Here is a 24,768-nt window from a genome sequence, read left to right as displayed (position 1 = left end):
TGTTTGAGGAATGAATGGGGGGAACTGGTCTCATCAAATGGCCACCAGAACCAACTTCGCACACTGTCCTCAGGTGCCTGAGTATCAATAAGCCCAGTAGCGTCAGACACCATCTTCCAGGAACCTAGGACTATCAGCTGTAGGATGCGAACGCCTTCTGATTAGAAATGACCCAAAACAATCACACGTCAGTACGCGCTTACGTGGCCACACTGAACGAGGCCAAGTCCTTAAAGTTCAATGGAATGGATATTTAAACATCTTAGGGTCACATAGTATTCAGAGGACTTAGGGCTAAATGAAAAATTCTATTTGTATAGAGTTATTAGTTTCCTATTGCTGCTGTAACAAATTATCACAAACTTAGCAGCTTACAACAAAACCAATTTCTTAACTTACAGTCCCAGGTAACACAAATCCCAAATGGGTCTCACAGGGCTAAAATCAAGGTGTTGCAGAGCTGCATTCCTGCTGGAGGCTCTAGGGGAGAATCTGCTTCCTTACGTCCTCCAGCTTCTAGAGCCATGCTGGCTCATGGCTCCCTGCCAGCCAGCAATCACATCACTCCAACCTCTGCTTCTGTTATCACCACTCTCCCTCTGACTCTCCCGCCTCCCTGTTTCTCTTATAAGGACCTGTGATTACATTGGATCCACCTGGATAACGCAGGCTAATCTCCCATCTCAAGATCCTTAACAATCATGTCTGTAAAGTCCCTTTTGCCATGTAAGTTGTATATTCACAGGTTCTGGGTGAATATGGTTAGGATATGGACAACTTTGGGGCAGTGATATTATTCCGCCCATCACACCCATTTTAAGAGTCAAAATGCAATCAGGTTATCAGCCTGAGAGGGGAGCTGCACCAGAACTGGGAAGTGTGTGCACAATTTGGCACCAAGGATACGGGCTACTTGGGACTTCCCTGGTGGTCCAGGGGTTGGCAGTCCGCCTTCCAGTGCAGGGGACGCAGGTTCGATCCCTGGTTGGGCAACCCGGATTGCACACGCCGCCGGCCATCTAAACCTGTGCTCGGCAACTACAGAGCCCGAGCACCATAGCTAGAGAGAAGCCCGAGCGTCACAATGGAAGATCCTGCATGCCGCAACTAAGACCTGATGCAGCCAAAAATAAAATAAATAACTAAATATTAAAAAAAAAAAAAAAGGATATGAGCTACTTGACCATGACATTGATATTAAGAAGTAATCTGTATATGTTCGGCATTTATAATGCTTGTAATGTATAATTTGGTCTTTTAGAGTGACGGCCTTTAACTATTGAAAGTGTAAAACTGAGTAATTTAAACTGAGGGTTTTAAGTTGAACCCTTAACGAGTTTATATACAATACTAGAACCTATAAGAGAACTTTAAATTCACCATATTTTAACTTTTATTATTACTTAACTTAGATTTTTCTTTTATGAGTTTAACTTAATTGGTTTTGTAAGGATCACTTAGTACTCAGGAAGGAAGCTCTTCTTGGTTAAGTTAGAAATGGAGTACTGAAGTAGGAAGTCTCTTTTTTTTTTTTGCGGTACGCGAGCCTCTCACTGTTGTGGCCTCTCCCGTCGCAGAGCATAGGCTCTGGACGCGCAGGCTCAGCGGCCGTGGCTTACGGGCCTAGCCGCTCCGCGGCATGTGGGATCTTCCCGGACAGGGGCACGAACCCTTGTCCCCTGTATTGGCAGGCGGACTCTCAACCACTGCGCCACCAGGGAAGCTCGGAAGTCTCATTTTTAAACAAAGTTTAAAATACTTTAAGATATTTGATTGAGTTTATACACTGGACCAAACATTATTGCAAGACCTCTCAAAGGAGGTTGTTAAAATTTGCTGCACATAAAGAGAATATCAAGATTTGCAAGCTGAACTTAAAGTCTAGAAGGAAACCCCTAGTTTCACTTGCCCTTTAGCTAGAAGGGAGAGGTGTTGCACTGGGCTAGCCACAAGAGCCTGAGGAAAGACTATAGTGAGGTCCCAAAGAACTGCATAGACCTGGGCCGTCACATCAGGCAATACTGGATGGATGCCTCTGGCTGCATTTTTTTTTTTAATTCATATTGGTATTGTTGTTTTGAATTTTTTTTTTAATTTCAGAAAAAGCAAATAAGTAAATTTTTTATGTACATTTTTTTCATCTTTTCAGTTTTAAAAAAGTGGGGTACAGTTATAGGATCAAAAAAATTAGTAGGAACACTATCATGTTAGAATTGAATTGGAGAGGAACTTTACTTTCCGTAAAGGCAGATTTAGGTGACTCAGACCCACCTTGCTAATGAAGGCAACTTAAAAAATCTGGCCATGGCCTTTCCCTCCCTGGTGGTGCAGTGGCTAAGAATCTGCCTGCTAGTGCAGGGGACACGGGTTTGAGCCCTGGTCCAGGAATATCCCACATGCCGCAGAGCAGCTAAGCCCGTGTGCCACAACTATTGAGCCCATGAGCCACAACTCCTGAAGCCTGCGTGCCTAGAGCCCGTGCTCCACAACAAGAGAAGCCACCGCAATGAGAAGCCTGTGCACTGCAATGAAGAGTAGCCCCCCGGCAGCAGTGAAGAACAGCCAAAAATAAATAAAATTTAAAAAAAAAAGAGTAAGGACGGGAATTCCCTGGCGGTCCAGTGGCTAGGACTCGGCACCTTCACTGTCAAGGGCCAGGGTTCAATCCCTGGTTGGGGAACTAAGATCCCACAAGCTGCGTGGCGTGAAGAAGAAGAAGAAAAGAAAGAAAGGATAAGGGTGAACCAGAAACAAACTGACCTTCACAAGTTCTACATTCTGGCTTTTACATTCTGGCTTTGATTATCTGGGTAAGTCATGAGCTCTTCAGCCTTGAAACTGGACTAAGGTGATCCTGGATGCCTGGCAGAAGCTCACTAAAACCCTAACTGAAGGACAATGACATCCTTTTTGGCCTCAAGTAATTTTTTTTTTTTTTGTCTGAATCTCTGGGGGTGGAGCTCAGGTGATTCTAAGATATAACCAAGCTTAAGAACCATCAGACAAGCCCATGGCCCACAGCTGGTGGGAAGCAGAGCCAACACAAGAATTCCATGTCTTAAGGGAGTGCTTTCTTTCATCCCAAGAATCGGGGAGTCCCTCGACCACTGGCTCTTTGGGGTCCCACGAGCTGCAAGGCACTGCTGGATGCGTGGGCTCCACAGACAGTCTTGGCTTCTGTGAGGCCAACATGCTTCCTCCTTGTCCTTCTTTGACTCCAGAACTCGGGCCCAGACAGCTAAAGCCCAGGGGAGAGCGGGTGACTCAGACACTTCCTGTTTTCTTGGCTACAATGACAAGGGGATGGAGACAGCCCAGGCAGGGTTCATGGCCTAAGAGAGGGGTCCTGGAGAGAGGAGGAGGTGGGAGCTGAGGGCCCCCTGCCGTGAGATGTGGGAGCAAGCCGGGCAGAGCCATATGGGGTGGAGATGTGGCTGGCTGGGTGGCCAGGTCAGCAAAAGAAGGAGGATTGGGGGCCAGCTTTTCTTAAAATGTGTAGATTTTCTGAGTCCTTAGGGGTTGAAGGAGAGACCTCCGCTTCTGTCTGGATGTTTGGTTCAGGCAAGCTGGGAGACTGAGTAGGTCAGGAGGAGCTCTACACAGGGAGGCAAAGGACCTGGGTTGTCCTGTCCCTGCCCTGCCGTGAATTACCGTGGGACCCTGAGCACAGCCCTGGCCATTCTGAGTTCCTGCTTCCTCTTCTATGAAATGGAAAGGGGCTGAGCTCTGAGAGATCCCGAGAGTCTAAGAAAAACCCTAACCTCTCTCAGCCTTCAGAGCACTGTGCAGGCTCTGGGGGACTTTTCATGGACGTGATTTTGATTTCAAGTCGCCTACCTTGAGAGGTAGGAGGGGAAAGTGCTATCATTACCTGATGGCTATTGGAGTCATAGATGACCAGGAAGACCAAGAAAGATGTGGCCAAGGGCGTGTGGGAACGGGGACCTGGATGCTCCTGGTGGCCCAACTTGGTCACTCCCTTCCTTACATGACAGCAATTTGGGGATGCTTATGAAAAACCATACATATTGGAATCTTGGCCTCAACTATCTCCCTGCTGGGATCACCCTTCGGAAGTGATCCTAAATTCAGAAAAGGCATGTTGGAAAGGAAGATATTCACTAAAGTGGATCTTGTATTAATGAGAAGTTAAACACAGCCCAGACATCCAGCAATAGGAAACTATAGGCCGTAGAATGTGTATTAGGTACCTATTTCTGAGTAGCAAGTTACCCTCAAACTTAGTGGCTTAATTAACAAGAATTTATTACCTCAGAGTTTCTGTGGCTCAGGCATCCAGGCCTCTGGGTCAGGGTCTCTCAGGAGGCTGCAATCTAGGAGTTGCCTGGGGCTGCAGTCATCCCAAAACTTGGCTGGGAGAAGATCCACTTCCAAATTCACTCACATGGCTGTTGGCAATCTCAGGTCCTTGCTGGCTCTTGAGGGAGACATCAGTTCCGTAGCTTGTGGGCCCCCCTGTGGCACGGCTCACAATATGGCAGCTGCCTTTCCTCAGAGCAAGTGAGTGACCTGGGAAGCACTCAGTCCTCCTGTGACCTGACCCCGGAAGTGACCTCCCCTCATTTCTGCTGTATTCTCTTCCTTAGAAGTGAGTCACTAGGTCTAGCCCAGGTTCAAGGGGAAACAAAAATTACACAAGTGTGTGAATACCAGGGGACTGTAGGGGAGGGAAGAATTCTCCTGACCCTCTTAAGGTCCCTGGATGGATCTGAAAATTAAACTGACAAAGGCAGATGAACAGGAGAAAAGCATGCAAATGTATTTAAGTTTTACGTGACACAGGAGCCTGCATAAAGAAATGAAGACCTGATAAAAGTCCTGAGTGTTTTTACATTGGGTTTGATGAAGAGTGGGCACCTTTATAAACTAGGTCTTTTGCTTTTCTACACATGAATTCATTTATGCATCTTTTTCCTCCCAGTTATTTATCCTCTAAACTTAGGTAACTAATTTTCTGCCCCTGAGGGCTGAGGGGCTGGGTAGGAAGGAGACCAGGCCTCACATCTGTCCTTGAGCCTGTCTGAGCAATAAGAAGGTATAAATTCTCCCACTGAGACAGCCTCAGGGATGTGTTCCAGGCGAATTGGAACCATTTCTAATCTCATTGCATATTCCTGGGTTTATTGGAACCTGAGGAGTTGCGTTTGGGGGTGATCCTGAGGGCAGCATTGTCTGGGGAGGATTTGGTGTGTAGCGGGTGGTAAGGATTGGAGAGGCAGAGGAAGGGACCCAGAGAAAAAGGGGAAAGCTGTTGACACAGTGGAAAACCACCTGAAAGTTGGAGTCTCAGACCCTGGTCATGCCAGTCACTTGAGTGTGACTCCTTCGAGCCTCAGTTTTCTCATCTGTAGAATGGGATGAAAATGAGTAACATGGTCCTTCCTCATTCAGTAGGGTTAAGTGAGATTGATTATGCACAGAAATCTACTCTGTAAACTGTAAAGCTCTTGACCAGTGATGGTTTCCTCAGGGATTATCTAGAGCAAACATACCCCCCTCTTGCCACTGAGCTCCCAGCAGGAGTCAAGTCCTTCTCCAACCATGGGCAGAAGGCAGTGTTGGCTCCCACATTCTGAGCTACGGTTCCATCTCATCTCTAACTGGTTATGTTGGTTAAATATTGGTGTTGAATATCCTTCAGTTAAAAAGAACGAGGTTACCTCTAGAGAAAGACAACTTGGCAACATCCATCGAAAGATCAATTGACTCAGCAATTCCACGTTTAGGAATACACACACGGGTATGAAATTACATGAACAGGCATATTCATTGCAGCATTCTTTGTGAGAGCAAAGCATTGTAAAGAAAAAAAAAATGTCCATCCACAGGTGACTGGTTAGATCAGTTATGGAACATCTATACAATGGAATGCTGTGAAGGCATTAAAATGAATGAGGCAGTGCTGGGTGCACTGATCCAGAAAGATCTCCAACATATATTATAAAATGAAAAAAAAAAAAGCATGTTGCCAAACAATATTACCAATCTAGCTCTGCTAATGTAGAGCATCAAACAAAACCTCTTCTATGTACCCAATTTCCATGAAAATACAGAGAAAATGCAGGGAGGGACGGTGGCCAGTTGTCAGAAGAGGCCACCTGGGGGCGGGATGGTGGGAGAAGGGAACAAGGAAAAGGGCCTTACCCTTTTTTACTCCATATATTTCAGAGCTGGTTGCCATTTCTTTGCAATGTGAATATATTCATATGTTTTCTGTATGGTTTTTTAAACTTAAATATATATATATTTCTATTTATATATGTAATATATAAAAGCCTTAGAATCTTTCACTGTCTTTGAAATTTTGGATCCCTGGCGATTGTTTCAGAAAACTTCTGAGCCCACGTTTGGAATTTGTGGGTACTTCCTCCTTAGGAGGGAGTCGCCAGCAGGGCTCCGTAAGACTCTCTCTGTAGATGGACCGAGGCTCCCCTCTTCCAAGATGGCGCCTCATCCCAGGTGATGTGCTCTGTGTAGCTCTGTCAGACCTGTCAGACCAGGACCCCAGACCTCCCCCACCAAGCCTGCTCCCTGCCCAGGGATGATCCCTTGAGCTTGCTCTCACACCTTCTGTGCAAAGATGAGGGAAAACAAAACCGAACCAAAAAAACCCTTCATTCCTTAAACAACTAGTACTCAATGCTGGATAAAAACAGAAAAGATTAGAGTCTAGTGAAGAGACAGACTCCAATCAGTCTCCTAAATAGGAGTGAAATGAGGTCTGCCACAGATGCTCTGGAAGACAGACTCAGAGAATGTTCTGAGGAGAGAAAAGCTGCGGAGGTTTCTCCTCCATTTTTACTGAGACTCCCCCCCTCTCCACACCCCACATCCTCACCCTCGCCGCCCTCCATGACCTGGAACTTGAAGGCTTGTGTGGGAGGTCTTCGGCAGCTGGCCCAGGGGCTCCCCACGAGCGAAAACGAGGGGAGAAAATGCGAGGCGGGACCTGGGAAATCACCAGCAGATAAGCCCAGACCAAAGAGCTCCGGTGGGGAAGCGCTGGCTGGCTGGGCAGCTTGGTCCCAGACACGTCACCATCATCATGGCTTGTTCCAGCCCTCCAAGACCACTATTCAGACGGCCATCCCCTCCCAAGCTTCCGCCTGCAGGGGTCCCAGGCAGCAAGGCCACTGGTGAGTGGGCTCTTTGGGTTTGGAATTAATGGTTTCACTGCCAATGCCAGTGTCTGGACCAAGAAAAGAATTCTTCGTATGTGTGCCCTCCAACACTGTGTGTGTATGTGTGTGTACACATGCATACTCTACACACAGGTTCATACTCTGTGGATAGGGTATCAATTCATTCCAGATTTACTGGAACAGCCTCAATTTCACATATTTGGCCACCACAAACCATTGAAATATCTTGAAAATTCCACTGTGATTATGCAGAACTCCTTCAGTCTTGTTCCAAAAAAAGGATTTGAGAACCAGCTTGTAGAGTTGTATATACCTCAGCAGGATTTAAAAATAACAGACAAGGAAATCGCAGAGAAGGGAGAGTAAGATGACACAGAAATGCATAACATGTCCTGTACACATGCTGGAAGCAGGCCACAAACGTGTCTCAGAATTTCCAAGCAGCCAGAAATCAGAGGGAGAGAAGATGACATGGATTCCTGCTTCTGAGACCCATGGGAATTTCCCCCAAAGTCCTCAGAAAGATGCAGCATGACTCAGTTCGAAAGAAACAAATTCATGTTCCATATCTTTTTTTTTTTCTTTCATGTTCCATATCTTAACAGTGGTTTGGTTACACGTGACTGAATTTGTCAAAACTCACAGAAGAGTGCATTTAAGGTTTGTGAGTTTCACTGCAAGCAAATTTTACCTCGAAAACAAAAGAACCATAATATAGTTAATGATATGCCTACCGAAGGGTTTAGGGGTGAAGTGAACTGACACTCGCAGCTTACTTTTGAAATGCATCCAAAAAGTAAGATGAATTGCTGGGTGGAGAGAGGAAAAGAGAGATGGACGTATGATGAAGCAAGTATAGTCTCAGTGGTGGGCACAGAGTGTGAGCAGTATAAACTTTCCATTTTTCTGTGTTTGCACATTTTTATAATACAGGGTAGGGGCTCAGAGAAATGAAGTGGACCTTGGAAGTTACCATCAACACTCGGAAGGTAAAAGGCCCTGGGTTTTGTTCACAGAGCCAGAACTAGCAGCAGCCCTCAAAATCTGCTGACACCCTAGGCACCTTGCCCTCAGGCAGTGACGGGTGTTCTGGGGAGCGGAGCTTTGGCCTCAACGGACAGAGAGGCCTGGCTCCTGCAGAGCCCACAGCACAGAGGGATTTTGGCATCTCCCAGACAAAGCTCTCCGATCATGGAAACCCTTTGTCAGAACATCAGGGAGCGTCTACCCTCTGAGGCTCTGTGCCTCGCCCAGAGAGCCCTTGTGAGTGGCAGAGCTGGATTTCAGCCTTCACAATATGATGGCATTGATGATGGAGATAGTTTTTTGTTTTTGTTTTTGTTTTTTGGCCTCACCACGTGGCTTGCAGGATCTCAGTCCCGGGACCAGGGATTGAACCTGGGCCACGGCAGTGAAAGCGCCGAATCCTAACCACTAGACCACCAGGGAACTCCCACAGAGATAGTTTTGGGGCTTTTCTCTCTGCCAGGCCCTGCAAGAAGCATTTACATCTATCACGTCATTTAATGCTTAAATGCGGCGAGCGGGGGCTACTCTTCATTGCGGTGCGCGGGTTTCTCACTGTGGTGGCTTCTCTTGTTGCAGAGCACGGGCTCTAGGCGCGCGGGCTTCAGTGGTTGTAGCACGCAGGCTCAGTAGTTGTAGCTCACAGGCTCTAGAGCGCAGGCTCAGTAGTTGTGGCGCACGGGCTTAGTTGCTCCGCGGCACGTGGGATCTTCCTGGACCAGGGATCAAACTCGTGTCCCCTGCGTTGGCAGGTGGATTCTTAACCACTGTGCCACCAGGGAGGTCCCTGTCATCCCCTTTTATATACGAAGAATGGCTCAGAAAAATTCAGTAACTTGTATGGAACACTCAGCTGGCAGATGCTGAGCTGGGATTCAAAGATGTACTTGACTCCAGAGACTCTGATCCTAACCACCGCCCTCTTCCACTCCACAGGCCACTCTCCTCATCCCTCCCACCTTTCCCCCACTCTTCTCCCAGTGGTTTGTCACAGAGGACTTGTCTGCTCCATCCTCAGAAGAAAACTCAGGAGAAAGTCTGACTCAGGCCCATAGTGCTCCTTATAAACCAAGCACCCCACTCCTGGCCCTGTACTCCTGCTTCCCAGGACAGCTCTGCACCCCAGGATGGGCTTCTCTCCCCAAGAGAAAGGAGACACACACACACAAAACACCAACCAACACCCGGATGGGCTCAACCAGCCCCACTCTGATCCCTGCAAATTCCCTGCCTCCATCCCAGCACAGCTCCTGCAGAGACAAGACAACCTGAAAACAGCCTGTCACCTCTTTAATGAACCCAGAGCTGAGGAAGACTCCAGACAGCTGGTAGCCAGCCTCCTTAGAGGAGGAAATGAAGGCCCAGAGAGGGGCAGTGGCTGGCCCAATGTCACACGGCACTAAACTTTGTCTCCTGGGACTTGTCCCCTTAGCTCCCGGCTGGGCAGGGCTGAGTTGGGCTGCAGAGCTGGTGGGAAGAAGTGAGGGTTGGATGGGGCCTACAGGCCCCTTCCTCTCCAGAGAGAGGAAGGTTAGCTCCTAGGACCGGGGAATAGAATGGCTGGGCCCTGCAGTGCCAGCAGGGATAGTAGCTCTCATTCTAGACAGGGAGAGAGGAAGTGCCTGTCACTGGAGCCCACGGCCAGTTCCTGGTGACATGGATCCCCAGTGTCCTTCCCACGCCAGCCCCTCGATTCCCTCGGAAGGATCCAGAGGTACAGAGCGGGCTGAGCTGAGCCTCTTCCATGCCCACACCCACTGCGCCCCTGTGCCTTGGACCCATCAGTGCTCCCAGGACGGAAGACCAGACATTTGGCTTTTACCAAGTCCCTTCCTAAAAGTCATAGAGCTTAGACTCTGGCCTGGGCCCTACAGAGGCTTCTGGCAGAGGGACCCCCACTCTGCAGCCCCTTACGGGGAGAGAAGAGGGGGAAGACAAAGAGGCCCACCCATCCCCCAGCACGCCTGCTCTTCAGCCAGGCCTGGCCTCCAGGGACTTTAGAACACCCCACCCACCCAAGGGAAGGGATCTACCCTGGTTGCTCCAAGCCTCCGGCAGGGCCCAAGCAGCCCTGGAGTGGGATGGGGTTGGGAGGAGCGAGGGGGGGTGGTGGTGGTCACCCAGCTGTGAGGCCCACATCCTTCCAGCTTGGAGCCCGTGGAGGAGAACGGGGATCAGACGGTGGAGACTGGGTCTGCAGTCAGACCCCAAGCAGCCCCTGGCCAGGCCAGGCCGACTAGCCCCTCCCTCATCACAAACACTAGGCCCCTGGCTCTGAGAGAAGGGGGCATTTTTCAGAGATGACATCAGGTCTTAAAGTTTTATGTTTCCTGCCAACCTCAGCGTGGAGAGCAGAGTCCCCAGGGCCCACAGGCCTGGCGGGGCAGGTAGCAGCGCCAGTGCAGATAGCGCACCACTGGCCTTGGACTCTCACGGCAGTCCACCCACAGGCCGCGAGGGTGACGTCCAGTGGTCTGCTCACCTGAGGACACAGCCCTGCCTGGTCACTGTAGGACAGATGCAAGAGGAGAGAAGACGCCAAGCTGCCAGGTCCCCAAACACACCTCAGAGCCTTTGCTCATGCCGTCCCCTGTCAGTTCCCGTGCCCTACGTGCTCCACGCCAGCTGGCGAGTGCTTCCACATCCTTCAAGTATCTTGTTCAATGTCCCCTTCCTCCCTGCGCCTCTACAGTGTTCTGTCCATCCTTCCATTAGAGCCCTGATCCCTGGCACAGTGTTTATTTTTCTTGATTGATTGATTTGATTTTTGCACAGCGCTTAAAACCACCTTGCTTTCACACTCCCTCTGGCCTCCCTGTCCCGCAAGATCCCCAGCCCCTGGAGGACTCAGACCAGGTCCCACCTCACTCTGGCAGAAAGAAATGAATCCACCACAAAGGGGTCATAAGACCTGTCCCGTTAAGGATCTACGGTGGGGCTTAGCTGAAGGTAGGGAGGCTGAAGGCTGAGTGAGATGCAGGGAGCCGCAAGTGGGGGCAGGGAGGGGAGGGGTATGGAGAGGTGAGGGCACCGTAGTGAAGAAAGCACAGTGGGGGCCTCCTTGGCAGCCTGGGTGGAGAGCAGGAGGCGCTGAGCTTCCAGGGAGGGTGTGATCTAGCTGCCACTTGTGCTTTTTTTAATATATCTTCTTTTTTTTTTTGGCCATACGGGGAGGCTTGTGGGATATTAGCTTCTGGACCAGGGCTCTATTGACCCAGGCCCACAGCAGTGAAAGCGCCGAGTCCTAACCACTGGACTGCCAGGGAATTCCCCAGACAGTCGTGATTCAATGAGTGAGTCAGTAAAGGAATGAATGAGGGATCCAAAGAGAGGAGGGTGATGTGGGAGAACCAAATTTACCTTCCACAGTGAACTTTCTCTGGCAGCAGGAAGGGGTGGACACTGAGACAGATGCCCACACACACTACTCCCCGCCCAGCCACCACCTGGAGTTTCATAGGCTGAGATGGGCTGAAGGCAGCACACTGGGCCCAGAAGGGACCAGGGGACTGGGTCACTGCTCCTCTACCCTGGGAGGGGGCTGACTGGATGCCCCGGGCCCAGGGCCAAGCTTCCTGGCTGCTGACTCAGGCCCCGCTGGCCAGCTCAGCATTCCTGCCCTCCCCACTGAATTGGGGCTATTGAAGCTCTTTGTAGGGGGGTTAGGCCACTGGTCACGCCCCCAACCAGAGCCTTCGCTGGGCTGAGGCTCTGCTCTTGGGGTGGGCGCACAGGCCCTGAGGGGGTCAGTCTGACAGTGCTCTGGCCACCAGCTGCTACTCTGGGGGTGTCTGGGACCGAGGACAATCCTGGGTAAGCTGGCTAGGCTGGCATCAGAGAGGGGAGCCCAGGGAAAGGGAATTGCCCTGACCCTTAGGACAGAAGACCCTGGGATGGTGACCCTGCTCATGACCCCCGGCTTGGGGAGGGGTCTGTCTCTTTGCATAGGCCACAGTGTGTAGGTGGGGTGCTGCAGGGGCTCTGTGGGTTGTCCTGCCAGCCCCATCAGACTGGAGCGTCCCTAAGGCAGAGTGGTTTCCCCATCAGACTGAGGCCATCACAGGGTATAGGCTGGGTCTCCCCCATAAGATAGGGACAGGGGTGGTTTGAAGCGTTGCCTATCAGACCCAGAGTTCCCCATGCCTGGTCTTTGTCCTCCTTAGTGTTTAACTTGGGAATCTTATCTGGAGAACAGCCTCAGCCTGTGCTGGTGGGTCCCAGCAAAGCCAGGGACTAGCTGACCCCAGAAGAACCAACGCTTCTCTAGATAAAGCGCCTCCACCCCGTCCCACCTCCTCCCCTCCTTTTTCCCCAAAGCCAGGATCTTCCCCCCAAGCCCTGGCTGCATGGGCCTACACCTGTCAGATGTGCTTTTTCAGGTATGGGGGAGAGCCGGGAGCCATGAAGCCAGTGAGGGCTGTCACTCTTTGGTGGGTGCTACTGCTGGTGTCCAGGCTGGGGGCCACCAGGAAGGAATCCCTAGAAGAGGGCTCCTTCTACTATGGAACCTTCCCACTTGGTATGTCCACTCCTCCGTTGGTCTGTCCGTCTGTCCATTTGTCTGTCAGATTGCCTACCTTGGCTGACTTGTCAAGGAGTTTGGTGTTTCAGCTTCCTTACAGGTAGGATGGGGAAAACAACTCCATGTAGTTGTTCTGAAATAAAAGAAGTTCCTAACAGAATTTTTTTAAAGTTACTGTATAGATAGTAAATGCAAATCAGAGCTAAAATGGTGCAGATAAATGCTTTTAACGTATTGTGTCTCCCCCCCTCCCCCCACCCTACCACACATGCTCCCACTCCTAGGGAGACAGGGCAGGCTGCTGGGGAGGGGGCTTGCCTTGTGGCCTGGGAGGCACAGCCCAGGGTCCCAGTACTGGGTGGGGAGTGGGAGGGGACTCAGAGCCCAGCTTGGGGTCTCCATTTGCAGGCTTCACCTGGGGCGTGGGCAGTTCTGCCTTCCAGACTGAGGGTGCCTGGGACCAGGACGGGAAAGGGCCCAGCATCTGGGACACCTTCACGCACAGTAGGAAAGGGAATGTGCTTGGGGAGGAGACTGCAGACGTGGCCTGTAACGGCTACTACAAGGTCCAGGTGAGTGATGGGTGTGCGTGTGTGTGTATGATTGAGCATCACCTAGGGAGAGTTGGGAGGTGACAGACATATTGGGGGAACCCGAGTGACAATGTCAACCAAGTGCTCTGCTAAACATCCCCAATCCCAGTGCAGCCGAGCGGGGAGGGGTCGGTGGTGACTGGGGCTTGGGGAGGGAGTGCCAGGATGTGGGAATGTGGATGAAGGAGGAAAGGAAAGTTGGGCCCCACCTGAGCCAGTGCCTTAGTCTAAGCGATGGGCAGCTGAAGGGCTGAGGCCATGACCCCAGGGCCTACAGGCCACAGTAGCCTGAACCGCTGGTCCCTGCATGGGAATGGGCCCCCTGTGGGAAGAGCGGGACCAGCTCATCCTCTGTCCCTTTGCTCAGCACCCACTTTCCTCTCTGGATTGGGGATCCATCACCCTGATGGACTTCTCAAAGCATCCTCATATCCTGCATTTTACTTGACTCCTGGCATAGCCCCAGGCGTAAGCGGGGGCAGGTGGCGTCACGCCTGTTGCGTAGATGAAGAGTATGTACAGGAGGGGCCTTAGTGGGGTCCGGCTGACCCTGCCCTGTACCCACCTCTGTCTGCACAGGAGGACGTCGCTCTGCTGAGGGAGCTGCACGTCAGCCACTACCGGTTCTCCCTGTCCTGGCCCCGGCTCCTGCCCACGGGTGTGCGAGGTGAGCTAAGGCCACACTGCCCCAGCCCAGGAGTGGCCCCTTTTGGCCGTGCTGGCTTTGTGGGGACACCAGAGAGTCCTGGGCGGCGAGAACGGCCCATGAGCACAGTTTCCCCAGCAGCAGCTCTCACGGGTTCTGCAGGTAGCTGGGCTCCCAGCAGTAGCTATTCCACCATCTGAGACCCGAGTGCTGGTGGGCTGAGGGCGCCTTCAGGCCTACAGAAAGCTCCAGGGCCCAGGAATAGTGCACTTCAGAAGGTCAAGGCCAAGGTCCTTTCTCATCAAGTCCCCCCTTTTATTTCGCCTTCAGCTGACGGGGTGAACAAGAAGGGAATCCAATTCTACAGTGACTTCATTGACGCCCTTCTGAACAGCAACATCACCCCCATCGTGACCCTGCACCACTGGGATCTCCCACAGGTGAGGCTGCGCAGGCTCAGAGGCCCAAGGGGAGCTCAGCTCAGCAGGAGGGAGCCTGATCTGGGCACTTGGGGTTGCCAAGGTGGAGGCAAAGCCTGGGGTCTGGGCTCTGGCTCGGGACAGGAAGATGGCAGGGAGTGAAGAAGAAATCTCCCAACTTACCCACGGCGGGGAGGTCCCACTGGTTTAACTGATGTTTGTAATAAGTGGTAAGCGCAGGTTTTGATGTTTTTCCAAAACATTTGGCCTGGAAACGACAACTCAGACTATAAAGAAAGAAGCATCTTTTAAGTAAGAGTTGATGGAATAATGAGCAAGTTTGTTTAGCCTTTTCTCCCCCAGGTTGTTAGAACTGTATGTGCTCATATATGAGTGCCCCCTCCCAAGCGATTTCCATAAAGCCTCAACATGCTTAAGAACCTCACAGTTAGACATCACTATTCAAGCAGTTTTTTTCATTCGTTCAACAAGGCTCTGTGGTATCACGGCCCAGCTGGCAGAGGAGCCGCTTATGTATCTCTCTGTGACACAGGGTGGTGGGAGGTCAGAGGACAAGACATTGGCTTCAGGGAGGTGATGGGGAGAAGATGGAGTACTACCCATGCTTTAGAGGGTGGGGCACCTGCTTCTCTCTCCACCCCTCTGTTTGCAGCTGCTCCAGGTCAACTATGGCGGGTGGCAGAACGTGAGCACGGCCAACTACTTCAGTGATTACGCCAGCCTATGCTTCGAGGCCTTTGGGGACCGGGTGAAGCACTGGGTCACTTTCAGTGACCCTCGGGTAAGCAAGGCCCCCCTCCAGGTGGGAAAACCCACTTTGCAAGCAGGAGTGTACCCTGTCATTTCTCACGGGTCCTGTGGTCCCCACTTGCCATCCCTGCAGACAATGGCAGAAAAAGGCTACGAGACGGGCCACCACGCACCTGGACTGAAGCTCCATGGCACGGGCCTATACAAGGCGGCACATCACGTCATTAAGGTGAAGTGGGTCCTTCCGGGAGTGAAGGCTGGGTTCAAGGTGGAAGGGTGAGTCCCAGTGACAGCTGAGCCCACCCCAGGGCCCCGAGTCTGAGCCCAGTCGTCTGCCACCTCACCTTAACATGGTCCCCTTCCCTTCCATGAGGATCTATGAGGTAGTGTCCTGCCATCCAGGACTCTGCTGGACACTGCTGCCCAGATGACAGCGTGACTGCTCCCTATAGCGCTTGCAATCTAGCCAAGGGGCTGGAGCACATGCATGTGAAAACTTGTCACCTACAGGTCTAAACTCTTCTGTGAGGAACAGTGACAGGAGGAAGTGGGGGGATGACAGTGAGCTAGGGGCTAACATCTTCAGTGACCGAGCAGAAGTAACTGGAGGTTGGTGAATGACAGCAGCAGGAAGGGGTTAGGAGTGCTTGTCTGATAGCATGGACTTCAGAGGACCTGGAGTTTTTGAAGGAGGAAAGAGAAGTCGTTTGGAAGCAGCAACAAAGAGCAAGACAGGCACTCTCCTAAGGTGTGTGGGGTGTGAGGGGAAAAAATGGCGTCTGCTGGAAAGAGCTGCCGTGGCTGCGGTCTTTAGGGGCAGTCAGGCTCAGTTAGGGCAGAAATTGAGGGCGACATTGAGAGGAGATAACGACGGGCGAATTACAAGGCTATTGGAAAGGCTTGAGAAGCAGCGGGGGGGTTGGTCACATTCCAGGACATATATGAGGGTCCAGGTGATGATGACTGGGGAACAGGGGTGCGAGGCATGATGGCCCCAATGGACTCTCAACAGAAGGTGGACAATCTGATCAGGTGGGCAGGCAGGGGATCACTGGGGACATACCAGACCCTCAAATTCATGTCAGCAAGAGAACTTTCTCATCTTTCCCTATTTGGCTTAGGATTTCTTAAACTGTGACTATTTAAAGGGCAGGGCTCTGAATATATCAGTGGGTCCCTGGGAGGAACATGGAGAGAAGGCAGGTTGGCACATTTTGGATTCTATTCCTCAAGACTGTTCCAGATGCTTGGTATTATATTTTCCTAACTTCCTGAGCACCTGTGCTGAAAGTACTGCCTAGTTACTACAGAGGACAACCAGGAATGAAACAAGACACGTTAGCAAAAATCTTAGAAACAATAAATAACACAGAGTAGTGGCTTATGTGTTTATGCCAGATTTAGAGCAAGTTTCCTCCACAGCACAAAGAAAATGGAGGTCAGAGGAAGGGAGACTATGGATTAGGCTAATCAAGGCTGGACTCATGAAAAGCACAGGACTTAAAATGATCTCTAGAGTTAGGAAGGAGAGAAAGGCCACCCTGGGTTGAAAGGGAGGAGAGAAACGAATGAGGCAGGCATCTCCGATGGGCTCCTTTCTCTTCCAGGCCCATGCCCAAGCCTGGCACTCCTACAACAACACATGGCGCAGCAAGCAGCAAGGTGAGCCCCACCACCATGTGCGCTGAGAACAGACGGGTGACCAGAGGAGCGATGTCACTCTGCGTGCCACCCCCTTTTCTCTCTCTTCTTATAAGGTCTGGTGGGGATTTCATTAAACTGCGACTGGGGGGAACCTGTGGACATTAGTAACCCCAAGGACATAGAGGCTGCCGAGAGATACCTACAGTTCTGCCTGGGCTGGTTTGCCAACCCCATTTACGCCGGTGACTACCCACAAGTCATGAAGGACCATATCGGTGAGCCACGTCACGTTTTTAAGACTCCAGATACCACAGCAACGGTATTGAGCTCAAGTGAAATGACCAAAAGGCAGGGGGATAGAAGAACACACTGGGTTGGTTTGGGTGAGGCACTCGAGGGATAAGCCAGCTCCCAAAGAATTTAGAACTGGTTATTCAAACTGGGAGGGTGGGGGACATCCAAACAAATTCCTAGACCTGGAAATTGAGAATTTCAGAATCCAGGGGAAAAAACTTAGCAATTCTCTAGGCTGCTCTCTTTTGTGTTCTGTTCTCCTGTCTCCTCCCCACTCCACTCCATCCAACTGTAGTGAAGTAGGAGTGAGAAGTCAAAGACACGGTCATGGGTGGAGTCAGTCCTATTGCTGGTTCTTTCTGCCACTTGAGAAATACTTTCCAAGCTCTAGTTTCCACAGTGTCAGAGAATAAAGACAGAGCTCACAAGGCTGTGTTAATTTCGATGCTTTTAACTGCCACACAACAGAAAACTCCAAATAAAATGGCTTGAAAAGTAGGAGATTTATCATCTCACCTGAAATCCAGAAAAGGATAATCCCCAGCTAATTAATCCAGCCCTCAGGGTTGTCTTTGAGAACCCAGACTCATTCCATCTTTCCACTCTGGCACTTTTGGCTAGCTCATCAGCCACTCCCCAAGGCCACAAGATGGCTGTAGCAGCTCCAGGCATCACCTTTACACATCAACACCCTGAGGCAGAAGAAAAGGGAATAGTACTATCATACCTGTTTTTAAGAACAAGGAAAATCTTCCCAGGAAACAGCATCTACTCCCAGCTGACTTCCCGCTGTGCCTCAAGGGACAGAATTGTCAAAATGCCCCAAGGTGCCCTAGACCACCAGGGCTAGAGAGCCTCAGAGCCTGGGGAGGGGTCAAGGCTCCCAGAAAGGATGTGGCCCTTTGGAAGGGGATGAGAAAAGAGGGCACGGAAGAAGACAGGCATGGGTCTATTGGGTAGGCAACCAGCAGTGTCTGGCTCTAGGAATCTAAACATGTAACTGTGATTTAGAGGTATCAGCCCACACCTCCCTAAAAAAGACAAGGATGACAGTGAAGTAGGCTATATCTCATACATCAAGGCTATTTTAGATGTTTGACTAAGGATGTTTCAACATTTCAAAAATTTCCCTTTCTAAAGCACCATTTATCAAGACTTGTCTGGAATAGGAGACAGCAAGTTCTAATTCCAACTCTGCCACTAACCAGTGAGTGATTCTGAGCGAGGTGCTTCACCTCGTCCTGTCTCAGTCTTATCACCTAAAAATGAAGGGATTAGACAAAATAATCTCTAAAAATCTTTTGACAATAACCAGTTCTGTGACATGTTCTGTACACATACACTCAAAATCTTGAGAATGATTTCCTCAAGATGCGTAAGGAAAAAGCCCTCACAATGGGACAATGCCCATATGGAACATTCCTGCAGACACACCCCATCATTCACATGCTGTTTGCTCTCTTGGGACCCTCAGAGGCCACTGCAGGCGCTGCAAGATTGTACTAAAAAGCCAAATTGATTACCTATCATAGAACAATTCTTGGGCTTAAAGCCAATAATCCCAGACCCCACCAACTCCAACTCTATGATAATTCAAGTGGGAACAGGGCTCAATTTTTCCCTTATACAATGTGGAAAGAAGGATCCTTTAAGTAGTTTTTTCTTTTTCTTTTCTTTTTCTTTTGTTTCAGCATTATTAAGTATTACTGACAAATAAGACAATTAATATTTTCTTTAGTAGTGAAAGCATTCTGCCTGAAATCTCATTCACAAATTACTTCCAGGCATCTCAGAAGCAGCCCTTCATTCACAATAAATATATGAAGAAAGGTAATTCTAGATGAGTGCTGTCCAATAGAACTTTTGGTGATCATGGAAATGTTCTGCATGTCCCCTATCTGTGCTGTTCAATATGACAGTCTGTAGCCATTTGTGTATTCAAATTCAAATTAAACAAAATTAAAAATTCATTCCTTCAGTGTGACTGAGTTGAAGCTGCAGTCACATTAGCCATATTCCAGTAGCCACATATGCTGAGTGGCTATTGTAGTAGACACTACAGTGACAATTCCTGTGGTTTTTCTCAAGTTACTACATGTAACTGAAAGTAATAACATGCTAATAATTTAAAGGAATTTAATAATGCAATCTTTTCACTCATTTAATCTAAGCCAGCAGTCTGTTTGGAAACATTTTTATGGCTACATTTTAGATCAACTCATAAAAATGTTACTTCTCTTTATACATTGATTTAAAACTTTTTTTGCATAGATTATACAAGGACATGTTTCACATGTTTTGAAGTACAAAAAAGTGAAAAAAGTTAAGCTTCCTTCCCTCCCCCACCCACTGCTCCTATCCTCCCCAGAAGGAAGTACACTTCCAGAGATGCATTGTGCACGTGTGCACAAGAACACTGCTGCTCGGTATGTGTATATACTTGCATGTACTGTATGTATGCAACACTCTGCATCTTTGTTTCACTTGAGCATCCGTCTTGGCACTCGTCCTTGTCGTGTATGAAGCACTGCCTCATTCATTCTCATGGCTGCATAATGTGGTACTGATGGATATCCCATCATGTTTTTAACCAGTCTCTCCTGACAGACCTTCAGGTTGCTTCTAATCTTTTGCTACTCAATCTGTAATGAAGATCCTTGTACATACATCCTTTTACATGAGTAAAGTGTAGGATAAGCAGATTTAGAATTGGTCGGTGAAAGGACACACACTTTTACAATTTTGAAAGATAGGACATTGCCCAACACAGAGGTGACGTTAGCTTACACTACAAGGCCTGAACGTGACCGTGTCTCTCCCCACGCTACCACTGGCCTCCTCCAGTTCCCTTCCCAGAGGCAAGCAAAATTACCAATTTTTGATGTAAGGAATAACCTAGTTCTTTTTTCCAGATAGCTACACAATTGTCCACACACGTTACTGAGTAATCTGTAAAAATATTACTTTTAAGCAACATAAACTTAAAAATTTTTGGCTAGCATTCAAATGTCAAAATTCCAGTTTGAAAGGCTAAGGTCATAATTTCCACACAGATGAATTCCAAAGCCCAGGATCTGGATAACAGCTTTCATGTCAACATGCCAGTATCATCATGGTACATGACAAGAGAATGATTGTGAGAAAATAAAACTTGGTTAAATTCTATTTTCTTCTCTCATTAGCAAGAAAGAGTGCAGAGCAAGGCCTGGATATGTCGAGGTTACCGGTGTTCTCACTCCAGGAAAAGAGCTACATTAAAGGCACATCTGATTTCTTGGGATTAGGTCATTTTACGACTCGGTACATCACAGAAAGGAACTACCCCTCTCGCCAGGGGCCCAGCTACCAGAACGATCGTGACCTAGTTGAACTGGTTGACCCAAACTGGCCTGATCTGGGGTCTAAATGGCTACATTCTGTGCCATGGGGATTTAGGAGGCTTCTCAACTTTGCTCAGGTGATTATTACATTAAGCTAAAGGACATTTTTTTACCTGAATTCATGTTCTTATAGTATAAGCTCAGGTGCCTACATTTTAAAGTTAATTTAAAAACCCAGTTACTTATACTTCAGAAGCTACTCGATATAGGCCTTAAAGAAAGACTAAAAAAGAAAGAAAGAAAGAAAACAACAAGAAAGACTAATGTGGACTTCTCTAGTGGTCCAGTGGTTAAGACTCGGTGCTTCCATTGCAAGGGGCACGGTTTGATCCCTGGTTAGGGAAGTAAGATCCTGCATGCTGCACAGCATGGCCAAAAAAAAAAAAAATGATGAATGCCTACTATGAATAATCATATATATAGATCATATACATGGTTGTTATACATTATATAAATTATATTCATGTAATATAATATGCACATATTTCATATGACTATATATGTATATATATAATATACATATTTATATATAAAACTTTAAAATTCTTATCTCATATTTAGTTATTTTGCTGCTCTTCTCACCTGTACTGGAATATGTGGGAAAGAACAAGACCTGAAGCATATTTTCTCTAAAATGATGCTTTGTCAAGAAATATATTCTTCTATATGAACTTGCCTCCTGCCTACACTCATCTCTAAATAAACATGTTAAGTGGCATCTACTAAACGCTAAACACACCCAATTAGAATATGGCAGCCTTCAATATGTGTTCCCATGATTCTTTTCAGACTCAATACGGCAATCCACCCATATATGTGACAGAAAATGGAGCATCTCAAAAACTACACTGTACCCAATTATGTGATGAGTGGAGAATTCAATACCTTAAAGGATACACAAATGAAATGCTAAAAGGTGAGATACAAACGGTCTTCACATATCTTTCTATTTAACTTGGGCAAAATCTGATAATACACGATTGACTAAAATGTGTTTCTAAATCTCATAGATGAAAACATTTAAGATTATCTTCGCAATACTATTTTTCCAAGAAAATGAAATATATTAAAAATGGAATGTCTTTGCAGCTATCAAAGATGGTGCTAATATAAAAGGGTATACTTCCTGGTCTCTGTTGGATAAGTTTGAATGGGAGAGAGGATACTCAGATAGATATGGATTCTACTATGTTGATTTCAACAAGAAAAATAGGCCGCGCTATCCAAAGGCTTCAGTTGAATATTACAAGAAGATTATCACTGCCAATGGGTTTCCCAATCCTCAAGAGGTAGGAATAATTATCAGTGTTACTCATTCTGGATTTTAGAAGAGCTAGGTAGCTGGGGTGTAGAGTTTGGCAAGTGGGCGCATTGTTTCTTTCCCTTTCACCACCTCTCTGCTTGTTTCCTTAGAATGGGGTAAGGACACTGTAAAATGCAATCCTAGCACACAGAGCATTAAGGGCAGACTAGGGTTATGCAGGAGTCCTGTTTACTTTAGGTTATGACAGTCAACAGAAACTGTGATTTAAATGTTATCCTAAATGTTGTATCTTAATGCAAACAAATACTACCTATTCTTCAACATACATGAAAAGTTAAGTAAATTGAATATATAATGACCGTATAATCTTCACTTCTTTTCCCACCAAATTGTACAGTGATACAAATGCACTGGTTCCAAAATGAGATTAAAAGTAATAATTAAAAAAATCCTTTAAAACCTCCCATTTTCAATAACCTACAAATTTTTCTATCAGCTCTCTATTCTGTATGCTGCTGCACCTAATGGCAGGGAATATAAGTTGTAATTTAGAGTGCCTTAATTAAAAAAAAAACTCATTTGTTTATCCACATTCTTTAGAGTGAGCCTAGTGGGACTATAAATAGAAGCAGTGACTGATAACTATCAGGTATTCACTAGTTTTGCATTACTAGAAAAGACAGTAATTACATTATTAGAAAAAGATAGCTAGATTATAAGCTCAAGAATAAAAACTGTTCTTTGGCTCCCTCACAATGATGCACATAGGCATTCAATAACTATTAACTGATTTAAACTACGAGCAGATTAAAAAAATATATTTCTTACCCCATATTATTCCAAACATGATTTCAAACAGCAAAAAACTAGTTTAAGACAACTTATCAAGTGGGTTTTTATTAGGTGGAAAGCTGGTACCTCAAAGCCTTGGAAACTTGCTCTATCAACAACCAGATGCTTGCTGCAGGTGAGTTTAATTCTTTGATAATTAAACCATGTAATTACGTATGTAATGGTATTACCAAAATCTCAAAATGTGGACCCACCTTAAGTCAATCTTCCAAAATCACATGATTAGAAATGGACTTTCCTTTACTTTGAAGCAATGTCAAATTTCTATCAGCACTTAAAATATGTTTTAAAAATCTACCATGGGCTTCCCTGGTGGCGCAGTGATTGAGAGTCCGCCTGCCGATGCAGGGGACATGGGTTCGTGCCCCGGTCCAGGAAGATCCCACATGCTGCGGAGTGGCTGCACCCGTGAGCCATGGCTGCTGAGCCTGCGCGTCCAGAGCCTGTGTTCCGCAACGGGAGAGGCCACAACAGTGAGAGGCCCATGTACCCAAAAAAAAAAAAAAAAAAAAAAAATCTACCATGAAAAAGAAATATCTACTCTAGTTTGATTCTGAATCATACTGTAAATTTATAAATCTACTATTTATAAATTTATCTACTCTAGTTCGATTCTGAATCATACTGTAAATTTATAAATCTACTATTGTGTTATAGTGGGCTTTGTTGGAAGGAGGGAGAAATTCAACCATTATACCAAATGGAATGAAGAAAAATCAAACACTCTAGATATTATATTCACTCATTCAGCAAGTAATTATGAAGCAGTCACTATTGACTCAAGGGTGTTTTAAGCCCTGGGGACATAGCAATAAACAACAAGGTCCCTGCTCTCACAGAAGGCATTTCTAATGCAACAGGATCTAAAAGGATCAGAGATGTAGAATAACCAGGATGTAACCATGCATCAAGAAATGCTAACGCATATCATTTGTTTCTTTGAATTTTGTCTTTCTCTCTATATAAGGGCAACCAGAGAAATACACTTCCTGTTTTAATGAATTCATCTTCCATGTGGTATCAGAGGTGGAAAATGCTAGACCAAATCCTACCAATTCAACTATTTTTACAGGCCAATATACCACTGTCCCCTCCCGCCTCATCTAAATAATCAGGCAAATATTAAAGATGTATATTCCATTAAACTAAAATAAACTTAATGTAGAGACATGATGTAGAATTTACTGTTGAGCCCATGAGCTCCATGAGAATTGGGCCTGTGCCTTATTTATCTCGGTAACCAAGGGTGCCTGGCACAAAACTTAAAAGCAGGTATTTCGTAAATGTCCACTACAACGTTAATGCACTTGAAATATGCTTATCATTTAACTCTTAAAGACTGTTTAGCTGTGTTAAGAATGACCATGAAAATTTTCAATTCAGAAATTCCTACACCTCTTAAGATATACAATAAACATTTTTGAAAGGATGCAAATGTTTTCCAAGGAATTTTCTTTCCTAAATCCCCCCAAAGAGAATTATAGAAACTGAAGAATATGGCTGCTAATATTCTGAGTAAGCACTAGCATTGACATACATTTAGACTTTATTACAGTACCTATGGAAGAACCAAATTTAAGCATTCTTAATCCAAATTTTCTGAAATATCTTACAAAGCCCTCACCTAATTTTTTTATAACATTTAATTTACCAGGTTCTCTTTTATAGCAAATGAGAATAATTAACAAGTGTGATGATGCCATTTTCCAAGTTTATCCAGACAACTGAAGCTTTCAGGATGAAGCTGCATTCGCCAAAATGACCACATTCTCATCTGCCATGTTGCTCTCTCCCCCTCCGCAGAGCCTTTTCTAAGTTACATGCAGATCATGACGGAGATCATGGTACCTACAGTCTGCACTCTCTGTATACTAATCGCTGCAGTTCTCCTGATGCTTCTGCTGAGGAGCCTGAGCTGAGACAGGGTCATCCATTTTGTAGCTGCATCTTTCACAGAGAACCTTCGGGATCTTCTTCAGGATCTTCCTCCTTTTGCTCCTTCAAAGGTTTACATACATCTGTTTTCAGGTTCTGTGATAATTACCTTCCCACCACCTCTCTCTCTCTTTTTTTGGCTTGAGCTGGGATTGAAGAATTAGAAAATAAAAATAAGCGTAAATGAAATAAAAATCACCTGTAATCTCACCCCTCTCAAAGTCAATGTTAATATTTTGCTGTATATTATGCATTGATT

At 47.2% G+C, this 24,768-nt stretch overlaps 1 protein-coding gene across 1 annotated transcript; it reads left to right on the top strand.

Annotated features, from left to right (window-relative positions):
* Nucleotides 1-12,554: 12,554 nt before the first annotated feature.
* Nucleotides 12,555-24,623, top strand: LCTL (lactase like; the record flags this gene model as incomplete). The annotated part of the gene is made up of 13 exons (XM_082852409.1): nt 12,555-12,708; nt 13,120-13,283; nt 13,884-13,971; nt 14,281-14,390; nt 15,043-15,171; nt 15,274-15,369; nt 16,748-16,802; nt 16,898-17,059; nt 20,261-20,535; nt 21,248-21,374; nt 21,548-21,747; nt 22,626-22,689; nt 24,378-24,623. 13 exons carry the CDS (start codon nt 12,555-12,557, stop codon nt 24,491-24,493), a joined length of 1,740 nt encoding a protein of 579 aa, XP_082708535.1. The 3' UTR covers nt 24,494-24,623.
* Between the last annotated feature and the right edge of the window lie 145 nt (nt 24,624-24,768).

This window comes from Leucopleurus acutus (genome assembly GCF_964270905.1).
Source record: "Leucopleurus acutus genome assembly, chromosome: 1".
Classification (NCBI taxonomy): domain Eukaryota; kingdom Metazoa; phylum Chordata; class Mammalia; order Artiodactyla; family Delphinidae; genus Leucopleurus; species Leucopleurus acutus.
This window is presented reverse-complemented; position numbering and strand designations above follow the sequence as displayed.